The sequence below is a fragment of the Neophocaena asiaeorientalis genome, unplaced genomic scaffold (assembly GCF_003031525.2).
Source record: "Neophocaena asiaeorientalis asiaeorientalis breed wild unplaced genomic scaffold, Neophocaena_asiaeorientalis_V1.1 scaffold84, whole genome shotgun sequence".
NCBI classification, from domain to species: domain Eukaryota; kingdom Metazoa; phylum Chordata; class Mammalia; order Artiodactyla; family Phocoenidae; genus Neophocaena; species Neophocaena asiaeorientalis.
In genome coordinates, this window is record NW_020173656.1 from 5,457,685 (window position 1) to 5,477,634 (window position 19,950).

Here is a 19,950-nt window from a genome sequence, read left to right on the forward strand (position 1 = left end):
ACTGTGTGTAATTCCCTGGGCAGTAGCTGTGTCTCTACCCCTTTCTCAAGAAAATATTGGGAAGGACAAGGGAGTGAGAGTGACATTATAGGAGTGACTCTGAATCTGCTTCGAGTTATTTTGAATAGTTAGTCATTCCTAAACCTCAGTGCTCTGATTCATACATTTCCAAAATCACCCATTCCAGTGAGGTCTTGCCTTGCCAACAGTTACATGAGAACTGAGAAGCTCCCCCGCCCCGGGGACTGGGGGTTTACCACCTTCTACGGCACCGGAGGCCTTCTTACACGGCTCTGACCATAACAAAAACCTTGCCTGCTATCTCCCTTGGATCCCAGACCTCCCATTGGGATACATAGAACACGTGGGCTTGGCCATCCACACCATAGCCCTACAGATATCTGAAGACCCCTGCTCATCCCCTCTCCAAGTCTTCTGCAGGACAAACACCCCAAGACTTCAGCCATACCCTCAAGCCCATGGCTTCCAGTCCCTTTACCTTCTTGGGAATTGTTCCTCTTTCTGCATCCTTCAGTGCCCAGAACCCAAAACAAAGAACCCACGAGTGGTCTGTAGCACCTCCTTCATTCAGCCCCTCTACCTTGATCATTGCAGCCTCACATCACTTCTGCTCTGCTGGTAGCCACGTCGCATGCTGTCTCAACAGTAAGACCCCAAGACGGTCAAGGTGGCTACTCTGACCCCTGTCCATCTCCTCACAATCTGGCTTAAGCAGCTGGGTGTGGGGACCCAAGGGCAAGACCTTGTCAATATCTTCCTGTATGACTCAGCACCTTTTAGATGCCTGCTTTTATTACTGACCTTTACCCAACCTTTCCAATATGATGTCTCCTGCAGACTTGGTCATGTGTCTTCCATATTGTCATCCAAATCATTGATAAAAAATGGTGAGCATATCACTAGAGACCTCCCTTTATGTCTCCTTTATCCTCTGGGCCATTCCCTGGCTCACGAAGCAATCACCTCTGTGGCCCTAGCTCTCTATATGTTCACCTCAGAGTTATCTGAGAGCTCGCCAGCTGTACTCTGAAGTTCTAATGCATTTTTCCAGGCTCCCTGGCCAATCCTGCAGAGGACTGGGCTTCAGATGGCATGCCTTGTGCTTAAGACACCAGGCTAGCTCACACTGATGCCACCTCCTCTTCTTCAGGCTTGGGGACAATCCCCCTTAGCAGCCAGTTCTGTAATTTTGCTGGCACTGCTTCACTGACATTTGTAGGCCTCTAGTTTGCTCCAGCCTCTCTCATAATCGAAATCAAAACTATTTGTTGCACATCTATTATGTGCCTTGTTCTGTGTGTCATCTCACTGCTCACAGCAACACTACGAAGTTGGCATTATTGTCCCACTGCAGATGAGGAAACTACTCGGGGAAGGCTTTGCTCTAAGGTCACTCAGCTAGTGAGGGCAGACCCGGGACTAATATGCCAAGCCAAGCCTGGCTCTCCACCATCATGCCAAGTGGCTCCCCCTTTGGACAACTCCTCAGAGACAGTACCCATGGGTGGTTAGGGAGTCACCCCACCATCCTGGCTCCTGCCCTGCCTCGAAATTGTACTTCTGTGAGAGAGCTCCAAGCCCCACCTTCTAGCCTCTGGAGCTGGTGGCCCTGAGTACCCCTTGGTTCCCACTCTCCTTCCTCAGACTACGCCACCACTCCAGGCATCATGACAATCAAGGTGGCCTTCAGAAGACAGAGTCCTAGACCCAGACTTATTCATCAGAGGTGACCCAGACTGACCTTCCCAGTCACAGCATCTTCCAGCTTCACTCACAAGCCCACTTGGGTCACCTCCACGTCAGCTGAGCTCAGAGGGCCCTGCTCTGCCTGGTCTGGGCACAGCTGGCTTTGCATCTTAAACTGGGGTCTCAGGAGGTGTGACTGACCCCTTTGTTCAGCCAAAATGGACTTCTCTTGTTTCCCCCAGGGCTAGCCATGCAGAAGTTGCTTAGGACAAACCCTGGCCCCCCAGCAAAGCCGTGAGAGCAGCTCCCGCCAGCCGCCCCCACTGCCCCCACCCCTGGCTCTCCCTTCCTGCGCCACAGAACCTTTGCAGGGCTCCAGGCTCTGGCCCTCTCCTTTTGCCCAGCAAACACCTACTATCTTCACAATCCAGATTTCTCCCCACCTTTCTCAGACAGTGATTCTCCAGAAAGGAAGGAAAAACACCCACATCTATGGAACATGTAACGCATGCCAGACATTCTGCTAATTTGGGGAGTTTTTGTCAAATACATCTTCATCATTCAGTTCTTCCCGGGAGACCTATGAGGTGGGTGTTGCTAGTTCCATTTGACAGAAAGAAAGAATGAGTCTCAAAGATGATAAGCGACCTGCCTAGGGCTCTTAGGTAGTAAGTGGCAGAGCTAAGATGTGAATCCAGGTCTCTTGGAAGGTCTCTACTTTCTCCTCTCTACTTTGCCGCTTCTCAGCCTCTCCCTGGCAGGTTATGGTCCCCACTCTGAGACCCCAAAGCCATGGTGATCTACTCCTAAAGCACTTATTTCGTGCCACTGTAACCACGGATTCTTAGTCCATGAGCTCCCGGACACAGGCCTCTTGTTCACCTCTGTGACGCCGGCACTCGGCCCAGGGCCGGGGGCAGTCGGTGTTTGTTGAGTGAAGATGTAACCGGTGGGTGACATTTCTTCCATCTCCCTTGCAGGCACAGGGCCGTGGGTGACCACAGTGGCCGCCGGGAGCCAGTCTGCCCTGATCGCACACTCCTACGGAGTGGCCCAGCCTCCCACCTTCAGCCCGGCTGTGAACGTCCAGGCGCCGGTCATTGGGGTGACCCCTTCACTGCCTCCCCACGTGGGGCCCCAGCTCCCGCTGATGCCAGGCCACTACTCACTCCCACAGCCGCCCTCTCAGCCGCTGAGCAGCGTGGTGGTCAACATGCCCGCCCAGGCCCTGTACGCCAGCCCGCAGCCCCTGGCTGTTTCCACGCTGCCCGGCGTCGGGCAGGTGGCCCGCCCAGGACCCACCACTGTGGGCAATGGCCACATGGCAGGGCCCCTGCTGCCTCCACCGCCGCCGGCCCAGCCGTCTGCCACTCTCCCCAGCGGTGCCCCTACCACCAATGGGCCCCCCACGTCAGACTCGGCCCACGGGCTGCAGATGCTACGGACCATCGGCGTGGGGAAGTATGAGTTCACCGATCCCGGGCACCCCAAAGGTAAGTCCTGCTGCCCACACGCTCCTGCGTGCCCTCATCTGTGCTTCCCTGTACGGTCACTACCACGGCGCGGATGGGAGTCTGGTTCCTGGCTTCCGTGCTCCCCAGCAGTCTCTGACTGGTTTCAATCCAGGCTCCCTGCCAAAGGCAGCCTGGCCTCAGCCCAAGGAGGCAGAGGGGAAGGTGGAGGGCAGGACAAGGAAGGCGGGGAAACGTGAGTGCGTAGGAAGCGGAGGGGAGGGGAGAGCCTGCCAAGTCCAGGGCCTTCCGCCTTCAGCCCGAGCCCCGGGCCATTCTCCCCTCCGACCCGAGGCCAGGCCACGTGCAGAACAAGCAGGCATCCTCTGCCCCTCTCAGGGCTCCCTTAGAACAGTCCCTTTGGGGGCCTTCTCCATTTCCACTCACGAGGACAGTCAGAACATGAGCTGTCTGTGTCCCCCGTCCCCACCCCGGAAAACATCTACTGCCATGCCGTGGGGTGAGAGCAGCTCAGGGGCATGAGGTAAGGCCCAGGAGCCACGCCCAGACCATCCTGAGCCAGCTGAATGTTGGTTCTGTGAGGCCCCAAGAAAGAGCACCTCCGGCCTTGGCCTTCGTTTAACCCCCCTTCCCCGAGCCCAGGGCAGTTTTCATTCAGGGGAGCTCCAAGGCAGATCCTTGAGAACAGAGCCAGGGGAAGGAGGACACCAGGATGTGGTTTTAGGTTGGGCGCCGGCCGGAGGGTCAGTGCAAAGGGCTCCAGCAAACCAGCCTCACTCCTGATGACTGTCTAAGGGATCTGGCCAGCTGGGATGAGAAAGGGAGTGGGAGGGTGAGGCTGGTGGGGCTTATCTGCCCCAGGCTTGTCTATCCCCTCCAGGTCCAGTCAGCCGGGCCTCTCCTCCCGCTGAATGGAGAGGGGGGCCAGCGAGCCCTGGATCTGGGTGCGGGCAAGAGGATACTTAACAGGTGGTCTGCCCTGCTGGGCATCCAGGCCTCCTTTGAAAGGGGAGTAGATGGTCTAGGAGGTGTGGATCTCGGGCATGACTTCTCAGCCTCCCTACTTACAACCGCTTGAGATGGCAGAGTTGGGGGTGGGGACACCTGCAAAGCAGAGTCTTAGCAGAGCAAGGACTCCAACCAGCCATGCTTGTCCAGCCTGCTCTCTATCTTTATCCCTTCCAGCAACTTCCAGGCCTTGTCAAGCGTCCCAACACCACCAAAGCCATGTCTAGATCTCTGACGGGTTTAATTCCCAATCTGATTGTGCCCTTGACTGCCTTTGTTTGGGAAATCAACACTAGTTTTAAATGACAAAATTATAGGAAATTACATCTACATTTTGGTAAACTCTTGCTTTAAGATCTTTTTTTAAAAAAAAATTGACTAAATTGATTTTTTGTTTGTTTGTTTGAATTGTTTTGGTTAAGCTCCCTCCCCCTTTAAACAAAAACTCACTCCCAGTTTACATGCCACCAACTCTGACACTGGGCACTGGGTGTCCCAGCTGCTCCTAAAGCTGTGCCAAAGCCTGAGGCACTGGGTGGGCTTCCCTCTCCCCACCCCGTCCCACTGCCGCATCCCAGGGGGCCTCCTAGGACTGAGCAAAGGTCTTGCTTACTTGTCAATGTCAGGCATGCACCTAGGAAAAGGAGTTGTTCTGTGTAAAAAGGTAACTGGCCCAGCCGGGGCTGCTCCCTGGTTTAGGGCTTAGCACGGAGCTGGGATCCACCTCCTGGAAGCTGCCAGGCATTGGCACATCTGATCCCTGTTAAGCATCTGAGTCCCTAAGATCAAGAAGATATCGGTGGTAGAGGCAGGTCCCTGCTGCTCCCCTGTTGGCGCTGGGCCTGCAGGCCCTTACAGAGCCACACCTGTAACATCATCAGACGGCGTGAACCATCCTCTATCGCGGGCCTGAGCCCACACACAGGAGGGGAGTAAAGAGGGGGCCCCTGGTGGGGTGTGTTCTTCCAGCCCCTATGGTGTATATTCAGCACCAGATGAGGGCCAGGGATGGTGTGGGCCTAGAAAGTGTTCACAGCCCCGCCTTCCGGTGACCTAGCTAGATTCCCCCAGTTCCAGCCGGTGACCCAGTGACCCACCCATCATGCCGATTTTCATAGGTTTCCGGTGAGCTGGTTGTTTCCCCAGAAATTACATTGAACTTGCTTCTCTACTTATGGCCCTCATCAGCTGATTTATCCCCTTATATTTGCGGTGAAGAAAGACAATGAAGCATGCACACACAAATGCCTCCCAACTCAAGCCTGGGTGGGTTTTGTCTTTTTTTTTTTTTTTTAGGTAATTTCTCCTTTCATTTCTAATCTTAAAAGCCTTTATTGCTAAAGCTATAATTTGTCTGTCAGATCTAATGTCAAACAACTGCATATTTTTTTAAATAAGAAACCTGAATTTTGAAACCAAACCTTTGAAACTTGCTATGTGAGACTCATCTTCCTGACAAGACCACGTGGGTTTGGATTTGGGTCACTTTTAATTTTGCCCCTAGGGATTTTACATCTCCGAAGCCCAATTGATTTCACACTCCGAAATGACAGGCAGCTGGCTCGGAGGGGGAACCTGGAGGCCCTGCGTGACAGCATCAACACTAGTCAGAAATCTACTTAAGAAAAAAAAAAAAGAAAAAGAACTTTCCTTTTCTCCTGTTCTCTGTTTGAAAGCTTGCCCAGCATTATAATAAGATCCACCATAGAACTCCTTGAGATCTAGCTCATTAAAGTCCCGTGATTTTTCGTACTATTGTTTGACATGACAACCTGGCCTCTCGCGGGGCTGAGTAATTATGAAGAGATCCCCTCCATGAAGAAAAGGTCTAGCCAGCCAGAAGGATGGGGCCACTGGTATTTTTAGACTTCATTAGTGCCCTGATTTTAAACTTCACATTTTGTTTCTTGTAATTATCTTCCCATCGACTGAGCTGAAATTTCAGTTGGGGCTCTGTTAGTCTGCCTTACCAAGAAAGGGCGCCGGGGCTTTCATTTAAAACTTAACCAGTTGAAAAATAAAGGTGGTGTGGAAATGCTTTTTGATTTGCAATAGGTCAAGCAATTGTCTCTCACCTTTGACTAGAGAAGCCGGGCTTGCATGCAGCTCACTGTAATGAGTGTTATTTCAATGCAATGAGCACACACGGATTTTTCTTAAGAAACTTACAAGATAAACCTTTCTTTCTCCAAGAACAGTTTGGGGGTGGGAGGAATCTGTAGGATTTCTTTTTAGATTATATATTGAAAGCTGATTAAAATAGATTTTATGTGTACAAAGTGATAAGAGGGGAACAAAGATTTAGTTCCACTTGAATCCTGTTATAAAATACCTGAGCCGTTGGTCTTGTTGCGTCGGAACCCCTGGGCTAATCCATGGGCGGAGTTGGTGGCCAGCATCAGACCTCGTGAGCCGTCGAAGTCCAGTGTCACTGCACTGGTACCACATGAGCCCAGCTGTGTGTCACAGCAGAGGTGCAGGCTGTTGACGTCATTCTTTCTAGCCCCTACCTTCTTCCACAAAGGATTTTTGGTGGCCAGGAGGGTGGCCAGAGACCCTCTAAAGCCCCAGACACTAGGCCTAGTGGTGAGCTGCAGAAAGGCTATTTTCACCTGCATGTCAGGGAAAGAGAAGCCAGGATGCACCTGCTCCCTCTTGCTTCTGCACCGAAAAGCAAAGTCCAAGTTGACCAGAAGTGAAGAGGCTTGTCTCTTCTGACTTTAGATTTCACAGGCCCAGGGTGAGGGACCACGAGGATTCTCAGGGCTGGGGAGTCATGCGGTGGGGTGTGTGTAGCCCCTCCCAGTGGGTTTTGCATTTCCTCGTATCCCACCCTTGCCCCTGGACCTCCACCCTGCGGAACTCTGTCTGTCCTCATGCCACCTTCTGCTTGGACAGCAGCTGCCCTGGCCTCCACAAGTGGCAAAGACAAGATCTGGTAAAGATACTTTGAGACAGAGTGAACAGCTGTGTGACTGGGGCAAGTCTTCTGACCTCTCTGAGCCTTCCTTTCATCATCTTGAAAATGTGATGACAGTACCACCATCATCAGGCATCGAGGAGGACTGAATGAGATCGTGGGCTTGACCGTACATGACACTATACCCACTTGACATCAAAACAGTTACTCCTGCCGACACAAGCCCCAGGTCCGGGGAGTTCAGCAGAGAGAGAAGCTGGTGAAGGGGCAGAAAGCAGGGGCCTCTCCCCAGTGCAGAGGAGATGGAAGAAGCCCAAGTTTGTTCACAGGGCTGGCAGCCACTGGTCAAGCTGCTTAATGGGAATGCCATGTCCCCGTCCCTAAAAGGGAGTGGGATGAGTCACCTTCCTGGCTGGGGGATGCAGGACTGCTCCCCCCAGCCCCGGCACCCAGCACAGATCTCACCTCTCCCTGCGCCAGCCTCTGACGTGCCAGGGCACACTGCTCCCTCAATAAACATTCTAGAAGAAGCTGGGGATGCATGATAACGCTGTTTGCCCACACGTGGTTAGCCCAGAGACACAAAGTGTCCAAACCGAAATCATCTTGCCACAGAGCTGCTCTCCCTGTGTCTCTGTCTCAGAAATGACACCATGAATCCAGGCAGGAGTCCGGAGTCAAAGCCTGTGGTTGTCCTCGTGCCCGTATGCAGGGAGTCTGGAAACGCCTTTGCTTCTGCCTCCTCTGGACGGTCCTCTCCTTTCCACCCCCACCCCACGCCTCCTTTCAGGCCGCCATCACTCCAGGCCTGCATCACCAGACCCACAGTACAACCCCTCCCATCCAGAGTCCATGCTGCAGCCAGAGTGGTCTTTCCAAAACACAGGTTTGGTCCTGTCACTCCCTGGTGAATGACTCCAACAGCCCCACTGCTCTCAGGACAGAACCCAGCCCTTGACATGGTGCTTCAGGATCCGGCTCCTGCCTGCCCTCCCCCACTTCGGCTCTCACCCTTCTGCTTGCAGGCTGCCCTGTAGCCGCTCCACGGCCTGGGTTCTCTCCTGTCCAGCTGTGCTCTGGCCGAGCGTCTGCAGTACAGTTTGCCTGGCCCATTCTCCCAACTAGACTGCGAGCCCCTGGGTCGCGGGCAGGCACAGACTCCATCCCATTCCACCCCCAGTATCCAAGCCAGTGCCTGGCACTAAAGGATGCTCAAGAAGAGTTCGGGGGCTTCCCTGGTGGCGCAGTGGTTGAGAGTCCGCCTGCCGATGCAGGGGACACGGGTTCGTGCCCCGGTGTGGGAGGATCCCACATGCCGCGGAGCGGCTGGGCCCGTGAGCCATGGCCGCTGAGCCTGCGCGTCCGGAGCCTGTTGCTCCGCAACGGGAGAGGCCACAACAGTGAGAGGCCCGCGTACCGCAAAAAAAAAAAAAAAAAAAAAAAAAAAAAAAAAAAAAAAAAGAAGAGTTCGGGAATGAAGGCATAGAGCACTGGGCTGGGAATTATCCAGCGAGGTTCCCTGACTTCTCTCCAGCCACCTCCTCCCTTTGTGTGGTGAAAGCAGGTTAGTACTTGAGGGTCCGGGCATATAGGAAAGTCAGTGGGAGACTTCATTCTGCAGCTTCATGGTCACTCCCCCCCGTACCTGTCCCACACTTCTGGGAACAGAAGTCCATCTATTTCAAAGTTCCTCCTGTAGCCAAGCACCTCCACCAAAATACCTACCCCTGGAGCACATGGGATCTAAAACTCTGCTTCAGTTTCCTCATCTATGTCGAGGGGATAACAATAGAATCTGCTTCTTACTGTCGTGAGGATTAAGCGAGTTATTTGACATAAAGCCCTTAGTACTTTGTAATTGCTATAAAGGTATTTGCTATGATTATTTTCATTCCTGGTACCAGAACCATCTTTCAGTGTCCATGGCCCTTTAGGGGCCCAGGGTAATGTGAAAAAGCCCAAAACCACTTTGCCTTCCAGAGTCTTAGGATGTTGTGCTAACATCACAGTGTTCGAAGTACCTAGTTCCCGGAGGTCCACTTTGTACAAAAGAAAATTGCCTTCTCTCGTCACATCATTTTACAATCCTCCACCATCACAGTCACAACCAGAAGGAACCAGCCCATTGCTGGGAACTTCCCCCTAATTCCAGGAGCTATTTGTCTTGGGAGGGCTCCTCTTAACTACCCACAGGGGCTCTCAGCATCCTTTGACATTCAGTTTGATATTGGGGTGCCAAGGATATTGCAGGGGTCCTCCTCCATGGCCATATCAATAGATGGGACAAATAGAATTATGTCACTCGTGCAGACCAACCAACCAAGGCTGCAGGTTAAGAGGGGGTTAGGAGCATATGGCTGGAAGCATGGAAAGTGGCCAGGAGCCCGGGTTCTGCACCAGAATGCTTGGGTAGAATTGAAACTCCACTACCCACTAACCCAATGAACTTGGCTAGAAACCTGGTATCGCTAAGCCTCTAAGTTATCTGTAACATAGAGATAATAATAGCGCCATCTTCTTAGATGTGCTGTAAGGATTTAATAATGTATGTAAAGTCTTAACACAGAGCCTGACACATAGCGTGCTCACAATAATGTTAGCTGTTGTTATCACTACCATTACTGTAAATTCTAAAGAATCCTGGATCCTGGGGTTTTGGGGGGTGGGGGATACTGTCTGAAGCCCCTTTGGCTCGGGATCTCTGTTATTTTTAAAGCAGCATTGTTCAAAATAATCTCCCAGATCTGGCTGACATAACACTCAACACAGATCTGGAACCAAACCCCCAGTCCCACCATCACCCTAACTTTCCCCTTTCCTGCCCCCAAGCCAACACACACTCTCCCCCAGGAAATAGGTGTCTCGGAGCCTATGGAATTTGAAAGTCTGTCTACACGAGGTCTTCCCTCCTCGCGTGGATGGTACCTGCCCCCAGCCTGCCTTGGAAGGCCCTCCTTCCCTTCACAGGGCTCTGTCCTCGAGGGGTTTGTTAATCATTAATTGGAGCGTTGTCCAGGGCTTAACAGTTTTGTTAACAGATCATTTGACAATGAATGAACCAGGCAAGCGGAAAGATGCAGCAAAGCCGCTAGACCACCCAGAGATCGTGTCATGCCTGGAGCAGGAAGTGGCCCGTGAGCCCCAGCCTGTGTATGTCCCTCTCCAGACCCCACTGCTCAGCAGGGCACAGGCAGAGCGAGGCTCCCTGGGCCCTCTCCTCACTGAGCTGGGAGTGGCACATGGGCTTTCAGCCCCAAAGCTCCGCTGAGCAACTTCCGGTTCAGAAATCCCACTCCGGCCCCAACTATCTGACAGGCAGGGCCAGAGGAGTCCAGATGCCGACTGCAATGAGGGGGCTCTTCAAATGGGAGCAAAGGGAGGGAGCACTTCCTTGCCAGAGGTTTCAGGAAATGGTGCTGACCCACAGTAGGAAGCCAGCTGCCCTGGTCCCAAGCCTTGTCTTCTCTCAGGAGTGGTGGCCCAAGCAGACACCAGCAGGAATGACCACTAGGTTCTAGACCACTGATAGTCAGAAGCCACTGACAGGCTTGAGCCATGTCACCGCCCTCCGTGCTGCACCACCAGGCATTTATTGAGCAAGTGATGTGTAGTATTAGCCACCTACTGCGTGCAGAGTACACACTTGGCTTCTCCCGGGCAAAAGATGTGAGGCAGGGCTTCCCTGGTGGCGCAGTGGTTGAGAGTCCGCCTGCCGATGCAGGGGACGCGGGTTCGTGCCCCGGTCCAGGAAGACCCCACATGCCGCGGAGCGGCTGGGTCCGTGAGCCATGGCCGCTGAGCCTGCGCGTCCGGAGGCTGTGCTCTGCAACGGGAGAGGCCACAACAGTGAGAGGCCCGCGTACCGCAAAAAAAAAAAGATGTGAGGCAGTGTGCCAGCTGCATGCCCCGTACAGGTCTCAGCTCCTACTGAAGCTGAGGCCCTGTGGTGACGCCCACAGTGTTCCAGACACCACGCCGAGCGCTGGGAGGGATGGAGGTCTCCCTGGAGGAGCCCGAACTCCACTTGAGGGGGCCGTTGGGGGTGAGGGCAGTAAAAAGAGCTAAGGGGCTGGAAAAGAGAGGCCAGTGTGGACTGGGCCTCTAGAGGCAGTTAGAATGATGCAGAGGAGACAAGCAGAAGGCAGGTAGTACTGCAAATGCCAGATCTTAGGAAGGATGTTTGAGATACGTGCCAGGGACTCAGACTTGTGACTTCTCTACCACAGAGTTACACTCACACGCTTCTACTCAAATGGTTCTCAGGGCTCGTCCTGATCGGAGACAGATTCAGCTTGTGGTTTATACTGATTTATGCCTGTGAAGTCCATTCTCTGAACCCTTGACACATAAAGTCGAGACAGCCTGGGCTTTCCTCGGGCTGCCTGGCTCTTCTCTTTAGCCCCCCACACCCCCATCAGTGATGGCACTATAAGGACCTGGGATCTTGGGCGAGAGTCCATTTCCTCAGTCCCCAAGGCCATTCTGGTCTTACAAGGTGAAGACCACTTGGTCTTCAGGGGCTTTCATCTGGGAAGGAAGCGCTTGGGGGCCATTAACCCCCAACTGGGGAATCGGTGCACACCCAGTGTCCAGGAAGTCTTGGTAAACCTTTCTCTCTCCTATCGTAACAGACATCAATGGCGAGTTTCCTGTTGCCTGATCACTATTCAAAGAGCCAGCATGTGCCTTCTTGCTAGGAAAGTCATGTCCCGTTGGGCTGACCCCTAGGGCTTTTCAGTTTTCGAGGCTGGGGATGAGTTTCAAGAGGAGGAGAGCTGGGCAAGTGTGACACATCTGCTCCCGTCCCTCAGTGATGGGGAGGTAACAGTATACCAAACCATGACACCGTGGCACAAACCTGACTCAGACCATTCGGTTGAAAGTGCATTCCATCCAGGAGCACACTTACTATTCTAAAACTGTAAAAGGTAAAAATAATACAAGCACGGTAGGTAAGGAACACACAGCATTGTGTAAATTGCTTGACAAAAACAATGGCCAAAAGGTTGCCATCTACTGAAATTGTTGTCATTGCCTGTTTTCTTAGTGTACCTCTCTTTAAAAATATACATCTTAGAGGGAAGCCCAAGCGTTTCCGCTGCAGCACCAAGAAAACGTTCTTCACTTACTAGGTCTCCCTGCAGCCTTTTGGATGACCAAGCACAGCGCCGTGAACTGTCTGGTTTTGCCCACTGGCCTCTCAATGCCTCTTCGTCCCTTCTCCCAGGAGACCTCTCAATGTTGCTTTGGCTCAGTGTCTCAGACCCAGGTCTACACACATCCCAGGCAAATACATATTAGTTTTTTACCACCTTCTGCAGGACCAATTTCATGGGCTATATATTACTCAGCTCAGGCTGCCGTAACAGAATCCTGCAGACTGGGTGGCTTAAACAACAGAAATTAATTTTCTCACAGTTCTGAAAGCTGAAAGTCCAAGATCAGGGCGCCAGCAGGTTAGTTTCTGGTGAGGCCTCTCTCCTTGGCTTGTAGATGGCCGTCTTGTCACTGTGTACACATGTGGCCTTTCCTGTGTGCGTGGGCTCCTGGAATCTCTTCTTATAAGGTCGTAATGGATGAGTCCCATCCCTATGCCCTCATTTAACCTTAATTACCTCCTTAAAGGCCCTATCTCTAAATACAGTCACATTGAGGATGAGGCTTTCAACATAGCAATTTGGGCTTGGGGGACACAATTCATTCTGTAACAGGCTATGCGTCAGTCTTGTTGGCAAATGGAAATGGTAGCCCCTTACCACAGCACAGTTACTAGATAGTTACAATGTAACTATGGATATTTTCAATGGTTTATAGTTATCTGAACCTTTTCATAAACTTACTATCATCATTTTTACCAGTTTAACTTCAAGCTGCTCACCTATTCCCTGTTAAGTGAGCACTGTCTCTATTTTCCATTATTAGAATCGTCCACATTTGGGGTTAACTTTTTAATTCCATAGAACCTTCATGCCGGGAGGGATCTCAGAGCCATCTAGTGGAAGCAGGAATCCGCCCTCCACCACTGGGGACTAAGCAGCGGCCACCCACAGCTAGATGGTTTATCCTGTTAAATGATCAAGAGCTGTCTTCCTGTAACTTCCATGGTCCTGCCCTCTGGGGCCCTCAGAGCAAAGCTGGCCCCTGTCCTACATGACAGCCCTTCAGATTTGTGATGCTGGCAGAATTTCCTTTTCTACAAATATCTCCAGTGCCCTCAACAGTCCATCCTATGGGTCCTTCGGTACTTTACCATGCTGGTGTCCTCCCTGGTCATGCTCCAGCTTGTCAAAGGGCCTCTTAAAGGGACACCCGGCGACACAGGACAGTCACCCCCTTGGTCCTGAGCATCACACTGCAGATAGTCTAACATTTCTGTAATGATCATGACTTATTTGTATAAAACACACACTCATACACACACAGGCACACACACACTCCCACTTTCAAATTAAGAGAACAGAAAAAAATCTCACAAAAGTCCTACTGTCCACTCCACTGGTCCTTTGGGGCCTCCTCTTTCTCATCAGGCTCGGGATTGTTGGTCATTCCTCTGAACCCCCTTCATTCCTGCACCCTTTTGCCCCCAGTCTTGGCCATAGCAGCAGTTAACCTTTCCACCGAGTTTTCAAACTTACTTCCTTTGGTGCCTAGGTGTTAAATGTATCTCAGCCCAGCCCACCGCAGCCCCACCTCCCAGCTGTGCTCTCCCAACAACACCATACCCTCCCTTCCACCCGTCCCCTCCCTCCTCCACCACGATAGTGAATTTCAGAGTAGGCCATTACCTTAAAGCTCATTTAGAGACTGGCCCCCCTCAGGTTACAAGTGGGGAAACTGAGGTTCAGAGGTGTCACTGAGATATCGCAAGAAACTTCCTCTAGCAAATTCCCTGTGAAACCTCCCCCATCCCCTAGGATCATCTGCAGGAGTTCTTCTTCCTAGAAGCTTCTCTCTCCCTGCAGACTGAACACCACATAGAGACAGGCCCAGTGTCTGCCTTGGCTGTACTTGGCCTGATCACCATGCCTCTCCAGGCCCTGCCCAGGGGACACACACTGCCAGACCACTGTGATCAAAGCGGCACGGGCCACAGGAATGCTGTGCTCACCGGCAGCTCCACCAGGCCTGAATGGGAGGAAGAGAAGGAACAAGACACCCACACAATTAAAGGGGGGCCACGTCATAATGGCACCACAGGGGTAAGGTCCATGTTGGCCCTGGGAGTGACGGGGAGGAGACGTTGTCCGGCAAGGAGAGGGAAGGATGACAGGGGGAAACTCTGTAACTCGGGCTCCGGGCCCTCACCCCATCACCCCCGTGGCTGGGGGCTTGTCCTGGAAATGCCTGCTTAGTGCTCCCCTGAGCAGAGTCCCACCCTCCAGGTCTCTACAAATATTAGGTGGTTTTGCTTTTTGTTTTTGAACTTGGGGGCTTTCAAAACTACTGATACACTGTGGTTATTTCAGTAAGTTGAGACCCATTTAAAGAGCCCAGCTCCTTCCTAGAAGCATGAACGCCTTTAGCGGTCAGCCACGCTTGTCCATTAGGGGCCAGACCACCTTCGAGGACGATCACAGTGGCCCAGTTCACATGCCCAGGATGCCTGACACTTGCTCAAACCCCAGAACCTGTTGCCAAGGACCTCACAGGTCTCTAAGTTGAGGAACCGCCATGTGGTGATTCTGAAGGCTCTTGGACCATCTGGCCATTTGAACAGGCAGCTTTCAGAAATTCTCATTGATCCAAAAATAATTCCTATATTTTCAGTCTTTCTTCTATATGGAGACATTCATTACCTTCTTAGACTAACCAACAGTTATTTATGAGGCAAGGTTTTTTTGGTGTGGGCAGTGACTCCAGAATTCCTAACTTAATGTCATTCGTCCCGGAAGGCAGGGGATGAGTAGACTTGTGGCCTCCCCCTGGGTGTTTGCAGTAATGACACCAACCCGGGCTGTAAGGCTGGCCCTGCTGCGTGGTCTCAGCCATTCCAGGGGGGCTGGTGGGCAACGCTGGTAGATGCAGCCTTCCAGAAGGGCACAGAGTGGGGAGTGGATGTTTCATTTTCATCATCTATTCACTCTGTATTTATGTAATCCTTGCAGCTGTCCTGTGAGGCAGATTCATAGGTGGGAAATCAAGGCCTGGGTATATAATCAAGGCCCAAGTATAAGTGGTAGAACAGGAAGGGAGTCATATCAAAACTGCGTGCCTCTGATGCCCACCCCTTTCCACCGCACCACAGTTTGAAGCCTCCGGTTGCAGCCTATATTGTCACTAGGCATGTTTGGGCTAAGGATGGGCAAGTCCCACACTGGCTGTCTTATGTCCCCGAGAGTCATGCGTCTGGTATTTCTCAATATAAATTGATGATTCTTGGGTTCTTTCCTCATCCCCAAAAGTGTCGTGTGGATGGATGGGTGACTGGATGGCTGGACCTAATTCCCAAAGTTAATTACGGGGCACATCGGGCCCTTTCAGGAAGCCGAAGACAGGGCATTCACTGGCCACCACAGAAGCCGCTGGAGCTTGAGAGTCAAGCAGATCCCTTCCTGTCGCTACATCTCCCACACGTTATACAAAGTATTACCAGCGCAATAAAGTTAATGGAGCCCGTCATCCTACGAAAGAGCCAGTTCCGTGCAAAGATGATACATCCTTGAAGTTAATGAGGTCTGTTAATTGAGCTTATGCCCTTTGAAATGAACGAAATTTTTGAAGTCCACCAAATAGCAGCACACCCATTTAGAAGTAGTCACTGACGCCTCATATGTCGGTCACCAGTGGACGAGGAGCCAACAGGGTAGAGCTCTGGGAATTGGCTTCCCACCGACATCTAGCACAGCCTTCACGTCCTTGGGAGCTCAACAGATATGTCTGACCGACCATTCTTGCCTGAATCACCCCAATAGAGCCACCGGGACTGGACAACGTATGGTAAATAGCTCAAGGGAGAAAGTGATCAAACTGAACCGTGGATCTCTTGAAGAGCAGCCGCCCTGGCCCACAGCTTTTAGACCCTTTAGACCCAGCCTTAGGATTCGTGTGGAGAGCTGCACAGAGCACAGGTAGAGGGCCACCCCTTCAGAAACAGCCACTGCACAGGTGGGTCTTGGGCTGGGTGGTCCTTGGGCTCAGGGAAGGTGAGCAGACACCATTCCCAGGAAGTACAGACCTGTAAGTGGCTGAGCAGAAAGACAAGTTCTGGCTCAGACCGAACGGGGCCCGTCACGCCATGGCCCCTGGGCCCCTGGATACATACCGATGCTCTGCCCAATTTCAGTCTCCTCCCCAGCTAGCACCGCTCACAGTTGCTGAAGAGCACAAAGTGATACTTGTTGTGCCCACAGAACATCTGCTGAAGGCAAAACTTGTGTTTATAGCTCTTCACTTCAAAAGACTGGCTGTGTTATAAAAAGAAAGGGACCATCTGTCCCTCTCCTGGACCCCGGCGCCTCTTGGAAAAGATTTCTATGCAAGAAGGCAGTGAGAAGTCAACACTGACTTCAGGGAACTATTTTGAGGCCAGGAAAGAATGGTGCCTCCCCTCCGAGGGTAAGTCGAGGCGGCAGATGAAAGCTGGCTTTGTGGAGGCCAGGAGATGGAGGGCGCCACGGGAAGGAGGCGGGCAGCGACCCCGCTGGGGCTGCCCAGATGCTCCGGCTGTGCGGAGGGCCGGCTGGGAGGACAGAGAGGTGTGGGGGCAGAAGGGGAAGGGCCGAGAGGCCCTGGGGCCCCAGGAGGAGGCAAGAAAAAGTCAACACCGGTTTGCTGCTGCGCAAAACCAGAAGTCATCCGTCTGCATCCATCCACCCCGGCTTGTCCAGCCTTTCTTATTCAAAAAGCCCTTTAGGACAGCATCCGTTTCTGCATCTTGGGGACCACCTTAGGCTCAATGATTCCCTCCCAGTGGCTGGTAATTGAGGCGTTCTTACAGGGCGCATGGGGTTCCGATCTGTCTGTGAGGCCTGCTGGGCGTTTGTCTGCCTTAAGCTCTAGGGCACCCAAGTGGAAAAGTCACAGGAGAGGCCGGGTGGGCGCTGCGGTGGAGCTAGGTGAGCACCAGGTGGGGCTGCAGAGGAGGGGTTCCCCGGCCTCCCGGCCACACTCTCCCAGGCTGGGCCCCCACTAACGGAAACTCCCCAACAAGGCTCTTCTCTCCTGGTCTACATGCTGGAAATTTCAGCTCATTGGTTCTGAAACAGTCCTGCTCCTTCTTCCTCCCTCCTCCCCACCCCAGGAAAGAGTTGGTTTCTACCAGATTCCAAGCAGATTCCAGAAAGCCTTGGTCTGTGAACCTCCAGCTTGAGGCTTATTTTGTTTCAAATCAAAACCTGCTTTCCTTCTTAGCTTCTGTCCATGGGGTGGACATGGGGGAAAGGAGCTGGAGGTCAGAAGTGGGGTCCTCTGAGGACACCCTTTGTTCCCTTCCTGCTTGTCTCTGACAGGGCACCCCCGCCCCCATCAGCTCATCCAGGGTGAATGAATTGAGAGCTTCCGCCTCCGTCCTGGGGAAGGTGCTCATGCACGTTCTTAAATGCACTGAATTCCCCGCACTTGGGTGCACGCATTTAGATTCCAAGGACGAAGGCGGTTCCTGGAATAGCATATTCAAGGCTCCCAGAATCCTGAAAGGTCACACTCCTTTTATTCTTGCCTCTTTTCTTTTCTTTTTTGTTCTTACTGATTTCTTTGGGCACATAAAACACAGTAGGCAAAGCCTGCTACTTCCATTGAAATAAAATATTCTGCAGTCAAACCACACACCATAAAGAAATAATTGCAGTCTGTATATATTGCTAATGGACATCTCTCAGCAATTCTCTGTCTCATAAGCTTTAAACACAGACATTAGTATAAATATGCAGAAATCCCCACTCGAGCAAATTACCCTGCATTTCTGAACAGAAGGAAGATTAACCACGTGCTGATATCTTTGAAGGAGCTCAGCAGAGCCGGAAAAATGCACTGGCCCTCTCTGGGGGCGAGCTGGGGACTCTGTGGGGTCTCAAGGACACCGCTGCAGGCCTGGCTGCAGCTCCTTTTCCCCAGAGCCCAGGCTCCCCTGGAGCACTGAGGAGGGGACGGGCTCCACACTGGCCGATCAGCTCACCTGAGCTGCTTGGTCACCTGGGTGTCCTGCTTCTGGAGGCTTCCAGGCTCTGGCAGGTGCAGAAGCCAAGAGGCTGAAGATGCATTTTTTTTCCCTGGCCTCTCAGCTGCCAGACAAAAGCCCTCAGGGATCATCAGGCCTCTGAGGTAAAAGGCCCAGGAGGAGCCTGGGGAGGTTTGTAGAGGTGGCATCACCATTGGAACCAGGGCCCACAGATCCCCCTTCCTCTGGCCTTCACACTTGGCCTCTCCTCCCCTCACCCCTCCTCCCTCCCCTCCCCTGCTCACTCCCGCCGAGGGTCCCACACTCCCTGACAAAGGCCAGCACGGGGATAAGGGTCTCTGTCTTCCAGGGCTCAACAGCCTGTGCCACCGGAGCCGAACCCCAGCCTCAGCTTCGAGGGTCTGTGAGGAAGGCCCCTCCCTTTCAGAAATCACCCCTCACTCCTGGTCACCAGGGAAGATGTCCCATCAGCACAAGTTGCTAAGTCTGGGGGTGACAGGGTCTGACCTCCACTGATGGCTGATTAGAGGGGTGGCAGCAGACGTGGGGGCGGGGGGTGTCCTCAGCCCAGGCCACATGTTCTCTCTACAGATAGAGGCTAGGGACTTGGTTTTGCCTGGGCTGACAGCAGGGGAGGTGGGCCAGGTGGGAGGCCCACCTCAGGAACTGTGGGCCAGCCTTGCTGTGGGATGTAGGAGGTGAATTATGAGCTAGTCAGGAATCACCGCGGAGCCAGGGGAGCCTGGTGTGCAGAGGTCTTCTGGTTATTTATTTTGTGTTCGCCTGCCTTTCCCACAGCAGAACTGAACGCGGGCGGAGAGGAACATTTACAATCTGAGGCCAAGGATAGGGAGTTGGGCCTCTCAGAGCTGCAGCCATAGCCTCATGGCCTCACCTGTGGCAGTAAAGTCTGGACAGGACGTTCGGAGGGCCTGGGAGCAAGGCTGTCCTCAGCCTCAGGCCTCCCATGAGGCTGGGGTTCCTACAACACCCGAGCCTTCAAGTCAGAACTCTGAGGCACCAGCCTCAGCCAGAAACAGAGGAGCTCAGGACCATCAGATCCTCTCCTCAGTTAACCCCGGCACGCGCAGACTTCACTCGCCCGGCTCACCAGCGAGCATCTTGATGGTCTATTTTCATGTCTGTCTTCCCCACTCGACTGTGAGTGACTTTAGATTTAGCAACTTTATGTGAATTTTTTAAAGATACCCTTTTCTCAATACCCTTGCCTGCCACCTACCAGAAAACGGTCACAATAACTAAAGACATCTATGATGATGCTAGGTGAATGGCGCCCCCTGGAGGTGTGCCGTGTGCAACGTGAGCAGCCTGTTAGGAACTTATAGATGGTATTACCTCCCGTCACCCTTAGAAGGTGCTCTTCTGGGCATATTACTCCTGTTGACGCGTTTAACTCTTACAGCAACCTCTGAAGTGGGTGCTATTATGACTTATTTACAGATGAGGAAAGCTGGGCTCAGAAACATGAAGTAACTTCCCCATGTTTACCCAACTGCTCAGGGACAGAGCTGGGATGGAAACCCAGACTGTCTGGCCCCAGAGCCTTGCCCTTTGCCCCATATGCACTGGTATATCCTTGGCACCTAATTCTGGATCTGGCCATGAGGATGCCCAGCAAGTGTGTGTTTTCTGGAACAAAACAGAAGGGGCCTGGCTTCCAGCCTAGTCCAGCCTCCCCCACCCTCCCCCCACCCCCGCACTGAATC

At 52.7% G+C, this 19,950-nt stretch overlaps 1 protein-coding gene across 1 annotated transcript in view; it reads left to right on the forward strand.

Annotated features, from left to right (window-relative positions):
* The window catches only part of KLHL29 (kelch like family member 29), a 314,685-nt gene that overhangs the window by 247,221 nt on the left and 47,514 nt on the right, over window positions 1-19,950 (forward strand). The window contains exon 5 of the mRNA XM_024747808.1: window positions 2,688-3,200. Coding sequence (XP_024603576.1) covers window positions 2,688-3,200 — 513 coding nt within the window. The remainder of the gene's footprint in view (window positions 1-2,687; window positions 3,201-19,950) is intronic.